This window comes from Narcine bancroftii, chromosome 2 (assembly GCF_036971445.1).
Source record: "Narcine bancroftii isolate sNarBan1 chromosome 2, sNarBan1.hap1, whole genome shotgun sequence".
NCBI lineage: Eukaryota > Metazoa > Chordata > Chondrichthyes > Torpediniformes > Narcinidae > Narcine > Narcine bancroftii.
The window spans coordinates 95,934,513-95,942,012 of NC_091470.1; the positions used below are offsets into that span (position 1 = coordinate 95,934,513).

A 7,500-nucleotide genomic window follows, 5' to 3' on the forward strand; every position below is an offset into this window, starting at 1 on the left:
AGTCAGGGGCTCAGTGGATCCGGTTCAGGAAGAAAGTGCATCTCCCACCACTGTTGAGCTGGAGACCCAACCCACCTCTTCTCCCTCACAAGGGGGACCAGGAGACCCAAGGAGTCCAAGGCCCCCCAGACTGCTTAAATCTGTAAATAACTGTATATTTTTCCATTTTTTTTCTGAATCCATGTTCTCTGTCTTCATTCACAGACCCTAAATTCTTCAGGAAGGGGTGAACGCAGTGAACTGGGATTCACTGGTAGTGTGCTTTGCTGATGGCTGGCTCTGCCCCCATTTGCTCACATATAATCCTGGTTTCTTGCCTAAACCTAGAACCCTTCTGAAGACCCTCCCCTTAGTTATAACCTAATAAAAGTGTTTGTTCTCCCTTCTGTTGTGAGGGCTTTTACTCGTACTACAATCAGAGGCTAAGTCCCAACAGCACAGGCTCGGTCTTCACATCAGTTGAGGCCATGCAACTTTGCAGCTTCCTCCTGCAGGATTGTCGTTGCTTGGCAATTGTCTCATGGTGCTCTTCTCTCCATCTCTTTCCAATTAAAAATTGTGCATCGTCCCTTGCTTAAAGAACTACAATGTGGGCTGCTGCCGCCATGCCACCATCATGGACCATCTCACCCTCTGTTAATGAAGCCCAACGTCCACAAGCCTTCTTAGTATCCTATCAACCTGTGCAGTGACCTTGAGGGATGTATGGATTTGCACCCCGAGGTCCCTCTCTTAAGTAACCGACCATTAACCCTGCTGGTTAGTCCTTCCAAAATGACCTTGGGGTGACAAGTATGTACTCTGACAATAAATCTGAAATAAACACAGAAGAGAGATAAAGGTGGGTCCACTTTTGCAGCCTATGCGATAGCACCACAACCAATCACAAGACCCCGCCTGATCCTACAACCAATCAGATTTGAAGGTGAGGGCGGGAATGTTGAGCATTGAAAGAGTGATTGGCGGGTGGGCTCTGAAATAAACACGTAAGAGAGATAAAGGTGGGACCACTTTTGCAGCCTATACGATAGCACCACAACCAATCACAAGACCCCGCCTGATCCTACAACCAATCAGATTTGAAGGTGAGGGCGGGAATGTTGAGCATTGAAAGAATGATTGGTGGATGGGCTCTGAAATAAACACGTAAGAGAGATAAAGGTGGGACCACTTTTGCAGCCTATGCGATAGCACCACAACCAATCACGAGACCCCGCCTGATCCTACAACCAATCAGATTTGAAGGTGAGGGCGGGAATGTTGAGCATTGAAAGAATGATTGGCGGATGGGCTCTGAAATAAACACGTAAGAGAGATAAAGGTGGGACCACTTTTGCAGCCTATGCGATAGCACCACAACCAATCACGAGACCCCGCCTGATCCTACAACCAATCAGATTTGAAGGTGAGGGCGGGAATGTTGAGCATTGAACGAGTGATTGACGGGTGGGCTCCTTCAATAAGAAGGGGGCGGAGGCAGGCGCTGGGGCGTTTATCGCGTGGTCGACGCGCCCTTGCAGCGAGGCGCCGTTGGGTGAGTGCGGAATGGGGACGACGCGGGTGGTGGGCCCCGATGAGGGAGGGGTGGTGAGGCGTGGTTGGACTCCACACTGTTGGGTTGGCCCAGGGATGGCTTCTTTCGTCGAACCTTTGCCGGGGTGGGGTGGGGTGGAGGCGGCGGGTGGGTAGGCCCCGCCAGCGGCTCGACTACGAGGAGCTAGTGACGGGGCTCTTTGCTTCACAGGTGGTCGATGTCCGAGCGGCCCTGCTTCCCCTTCCGAGGTGGCCCGCCTCGAGCACCGAATGAGCCGCGCTTCCCCGCAGCTCGGCAGCAGCCATGGCCGGAGCCTGGACGAGGGAGAGCGTGGCCCAGTTGGAGGCCTCTGAGCGCCGAGACATTGGGGGATGCAGAACGCGCCACCTCCCCTGGGCTGCCCTTCCAGGTACACGTCGTGGGGGGCAACCATTAGCCTGTCCGTGATTCTTCAGCAGCTCCTCGTTGATATTTTCCCAAAGCTCTGAGTGTGTTGGAGTGTATAATGTGTTGAAGGAAGAACATCCAGACAGAATGATCTCTGGTCAGCATGTGATCTAAGGAGCAGGGGTTCGGAGAAGGAGCTCCTCATTTAAGCATATGAGATGGTGGATTTAAATGGGTGAAACTGTGGGAATATTTGATCAAGGCATAGAAATTGTGAAAGTATTGGCTTAAAAGGAACATTTCTATCTTGTAAGATGTAATACAGGAAGGTCAGAGTGTTTCAGTAGGAGGTGTAGTTCAAATCGCATTGTGCTTCAGAAAGAAATGCAGAACAATGAGATTTCATGACTTTGAAAATGTTTCAGATTTTCACGACCCCGAGGTTGCTGTCGTGGCCCGTGCACGGAAATGCTGCGAAAATGCCAAATGCGGCGACTGCGCGGGCCCGGGGGTGATACTGTCCATCGTCCCAGGTGACCCACACACACATGGCGGGAACGCCAGGTTGGGATTCTGATGATGCAGTGCCCTGACGTCAGCGCCTGGGGCCCATACAAACATGGCGGCCAGTGCAGTAAACCAGTCTTGACTTCAAGGCTTTGTGTGTGTTGTTCTTCTCCGTGCCATGTTGTGCAAATGCGACATTGGTGACCTCAACTGGTCCAACTGGGAGTTGGACCCAAAGATGGAGGAGCCAGCAACCAGGAGGCTCCCAACATTTTGGGTGTCACAACCACACGTATAGTTCAGCAGGCCAAGGCTCATTCCATCTTTGACACATTGCCGACACCCACTACTTCTGTCATGAGTGCACTCGAACAAGGCACAGTGGGAAGGGTCATAGAGTTCCTAAGGCAGCACGTGAAGCAAGGCAAATACGTGGCCCTCCAAGAGCTGTTAACCCGCACTTTTGGGCTCTCCTGGTGCAAGCACGCCACTCGTTTGCTGCATGTGGATGGATTGAGGGACAGGGCCCTGTCTGCCCTAATGAGTAACCGAGCTTTGATCGAGGGCCATAATAAACCTTGCCTGATTTTCAAGCAGATCTTTCTGGAGCAATTTCCTGAGGATATTTGACTCCTGGTCATAAACGAGGACTTCAGTGACCTCTGGAGGGTTGTGGCCTGGGTGGACATGCTCTGGAGAGCGAAGAAGGATACCAGTGCTATTGTAGACCACATCAGCAAGCCCCATGAACAGCCAACTGCGAGACGAAGACCAGCGGAGAGGCAAGTTAATATCCTGGGGCAATGGGGTGTGGAGGCACATCGATGCTGCCCACCCTGTGGGTTTCAGGGAATTGCCATAGCCAACTGGCATTGATGACTGCGGCAGTTGGCCCATGTGATAGTCTCCTCAACGTTTTGGATTCCTTGTCAGGCAGGGTTTTCTGGTTGACACCACACTGCCCACCTGAGACAAGAATGCACCTAGTTGAGTGAATTCAGTTAGACATTTAACCCTGCAAAGTGCCAATTTGGCCTGGACACTATTGATTTCCTGGGGCACAGAATAAACAAACATGGGGTGACATCCCTACCTGAAAAGGTTGAGGTGGTCTGGCACTGCCAAGCCACGTACAGTAAAGGGGCTACAGGAATTCACCAGTATGATAAACTTTTACCACTGATCCCACCTGCAGTGGCCCATGTCATGCATCCCCTCTTCACACTGATGGTGTGGAAGACAAAGGACATTACCTGGGATGATGGGTCTTCGAGGGTGTTCTAGAAAGCCAAAGACGTGCTGGCCAACACCACCCCCGGTACACCCCAGACCAGAGGCACCCCAATTAATTCCTCCAGCACAGTGGTACTTGTACTGGAACAGCTCATTGAAAGCCAAAGGCCTTTTCCAGACACTTCAGGCCTCCCTCAGAGCATTCGACCAAGAGCTACTGGTGCTGTACCTGGCGGTAAGACATTTCTGTTAACTTTTGGAGGTTGCCAATTTAAGGTCTTCTCTGATCACAAGCCATTGACCTTCACCTTCTATAAAGTATCGAACTTGTGGTTGGCCTGGCAATAGAGACACTTGTCCTACATTTCTGAATTTACCACAGAGATTTTGCACATAGTGGGTAAAAACAATGTAGTCGCCACTCTGTCAAGCCCCATGATTGAGTCGGTCCATGCTCTGTCCCAGGGAGTCAACTATGGCTTTCGCCAAAGCACAGCAGCAGGACCCTGAGATCCCTGTGTATAGGAGGTGCCAGGTTTTTGGCGCCTTATGCAACCTGGTGCATCCAGCAATACAAGCCACGGTCCAGATGGTGACTAGCAGGTTTGTCAAGCACAGCCTCTGCAAACAGGTCAGCCAGTGGGTCAAGACCTACATGAACTGCCAGTCCTCAAAAGTGCAGAATCACTCAAAGGTGCCACACAGACTTTTTAAACCAGTGGTCCAGGTACAGCCATGTCCAGTGGGGCTGCTACCAGTTTCTTGTGGGAGAAGATACCTGCTAACCATGGTTGACTGCTCCACAAGGTGGTCCTGCTGGCTGATACCACCACAGAAACCTGCGCCAGGGCACTCAGTGTCCAGATTTGGGGTCCGAGAGCACCTAACCTCGGGCATAATTTACTTCTGGGCTCTGAGCAGCGCTGGCTAACTTCTTGGGGACACAGCTCCACCACCCTCAGGCCAATGGGTTGGTGGAGTGGTTTTACAGGCACTTGAAGGCAGCCTTGATGGCCTGGCTTAAGGGACCCAACTGCTGGGGATTTGCACTGTACTGAAGGAAGACTTCAACAGCTTTGTGTCAGAGATGGTCTACAGGAGACACTTAATCATTCCTGGAGAGTACCTGGCCCACAACACATGCTCAGAAGATCCTGTGGTCACCCTTGAGAACTTGCAGTGAAAGCTGGGGTCCCTGGTCCTGTAACAACCCCCACCATGTTGTCAGCTCAAACAAAACATCCACAGAGACTTAAAGACTTGTCAGTATGTGTTCATATGAAGGGGTGCACCCTGGCTGCCCTATAGGGTAATCATGGACAGCGGTTCCACTTTTGTCTTCGATGTTGGCGGTAAGGTGACCTTTACTGTTGACTGCCTGAAGTCAGCATATCTGGACTGCAGTCAGCTCCACTCTCCTGTGACTTGGGGTAAATCGCCCAAGTTGATGGACAACTGTCCAATTACCAGTTCTGGGGGGGGGGGGGGAGAGTTGGGGTAGTATAGCGGCCCATGCATGGAGATGTGGACCACACTGCAAAATGGCCAATGAACGCAGCGACCACACAGATATGGGGTGACACCGACACAGCAGGAAGACTGAACTCTGGCAGGAACGCTGGCCAATCCCAGGCCATCACTCTGATGAAGTGGTACCCTGATGCCAACACTTGGGGCCTATATAAACCCAATGGCCAATGAAATAAACCAGTCTCAACTTCAAGGCTTTGGTGTGTGTCATCATTCTCCACACCCGCGTAGCACAAACACAACATTGCAATAGATTTTCAATTGTGTGGAAATAAAATTTTTCTCATTAATACTGTCCATAGAATATAAAATGGGTTTAGTTAATGTCAATGTTGAAGTTAGATTTCGGTTTTTTGGAGCAATCTGAATTGTAGTAAGGAGTCCAAGTCATGAATGGAGAAGGTGAGTTCAAGCAATGGAAGCTCTATGTACTATTCAAACAGAGAATGAGATGAAAACCTGCTGCATTGAGGTTTTGTGGTCTGGTTCAATCTTGGCCTGTGCAGTTTGCATGCTGTCTTTGTAACCATGTGGGCTTTTCCCAGGGTTTTGTTTCCTCTTGCTGGTTGATACTTGGTTTACAACATAATTCCCCTTCTGTAAGTGGTAGAATTCAAGGAGGTGATGGATGGAGGGGGGGTTGATAAGAGCCGGAGTAGGGGGAAAATGGGTGGGGAAGGAAATCTGATATTAATAGCCGAATAATAAAATCTAAGATTAGGGATACCCATTCCTCTGTCTTTGTTTCTGCAATTTAGGATTGTTTCCTCAATCTAGGATTTTTCTTCTTCCAAATGTAAGAAGCTATCCTAGAGTTTACCTTATCAAAAAATATTTTAGCCATGAATATTGCTTGAAAAGAAAAGAAAAACTTTGGTAAAATTATCATTTTAATTGCATTAATACTACCAACTAATGATAGTGCCATTGGACACCATCTGGAAAGTTTTTGTATATTTTATCAGGGAGATAATTCTATTTATACAGATCCTTAAAATTTCTTGTAATTTTAATACCCAAATAGGTAAATAGGTTCTTAACAACTTTAAAGTATTTCATTATATATATACTCCTGATTATTAATAGGAGAAAGTTCACTCTTTTAAAGATTTAATTTGTATATTGAAAAACTGCCAATTTCAGAAAGTAGGGACAGATTGAAAAGGGGGTTGGGAGGGGGCAATGGGGATTGGTGAGTGTCGGGAAGGGGGATTGGGGATTGGTGAGAGTCGGGAGGGGGGATTGGGGATTGGTGAGAGTCGGGAGGGGGGATTGGTGAGGGTCGGGATTGGGGATTGGTGAGGGTCGGGATTGGGGCTTGGTGAGGGTCGGGTCAGTGGGGCGGCTTGGTGAGGGTCGGGTCAGTGGGGCGGCTTGGTGAGGGTCGGGTCAGTGGGGCGGCTTGGTGAGGGTCGGGTCAGTGGGGCGGCTTGGTGAGGGTCGGGTCAGTGGGGCGGCTTGGTGAGGGTCGGGTCAGTGGGGCGGCTTGGTGAGGGTCGGGTCAGTGGGGCGGCTTGGTGAGGGTCGGGTCAGTGGGGCGGCTTGGTGAGGGTCGGGTCAGTGGGGCGGCTTGGTGAGGGTCGGGTCAGTGGGGCGGCTTGGTGAGGGTCGGGTCAGTGGGGCGGCTTGGTGAGGGTCGGGTCAGTGGGGCGGCTTGGTGAGGGTCGGGTCAGTGGGGCGGCTTGGTGAGGGTCGGGTCAGTGGGGCGGCTTGGTGAGGGTCGGGTCAGTGGGGCGGCTTGGTGAGGGTCGGGTCAGTGGGGCGGCTTGGTGAGGGTCGGGTCAGTGGGGCGGCTTGGTGAGGGTCGGGTCAGTGGGGCGGCTTGGTGAGGGTCGGGTCAGTGGGGCGGCTTGGTGAGGGTCGGGTCAGTGGGGCGGCTTGGTGAGGGTCGGGTCAGTGGGGCGGCTTGGTGAGGGTCGGGTCAGTGGGGCGGCTTGGTGAGGGTCGGGTCAGTGGGGCGGCTTGGTGAGGGTCGGGTCAGTGGGGCGGCTTGGTGAGGGTCGGGTCAGTGGGGCGGCTTGGTGAGGGTCGGGTCAGTGGGGCGGCTTGGTGAGGGTCGGGTCAGTGGGGCGGCTTGGTGAGGGTCGGGTCAGTGGGGCGGCTTGGTGAGGGTCGGGTCAGTGGGGCGGCTTGGTGAGGGTCGGGTCAGTGGGGCGGCTTGGTGAGGGTCGGGTCAGTGGGGCGGCTTGGTGAGGGTCGGGTCAGTGGGGCGGCTTGGTGAGGGTCGGGTCAGTGGGGCGGCTTGGTGAGGGTCGGGTCAGTGGGGCGGCTTGGTGAGGGTCGGGTCAGTGGGGCGGCTTGGTGAGGGT

The 7,500-nt window shown here is 52.2% G+C and overlaps 1 protein-coding gene across 6 annotated transcripts in view; it reads left to right on the plus strand.

Moving 5' to 3' along the window:
- The first annotated feature begins 1,439 nt into the window (after positions 1–1,439).
- LOC138753926 (piwi-like protein 2) overlaps positions 1,440–7,500 on the plus strand; it is a 135,849-nt gene continuing 129,788 nt past the window's right edge. For all 6 annotated transcript variants that reach the window (XM_069917494.1, XM_069917493.1, XM_069917496.1 and 3 more), the window contains exons 1-2: positions 1,440–1,534; positions 1,745–1,943. In XM_069917494.1, the coding sequence (XP_069773595.1) occupies positions 1,752–1,943 (192 nt within the window). In that variant the 5' untranslated portion in view covers positions 1,440–1,534; positions 1,745–1,751. The remainder of the gene's footprint in view (positions 1,535–1,744; positions 1,944–7,500) is intronic.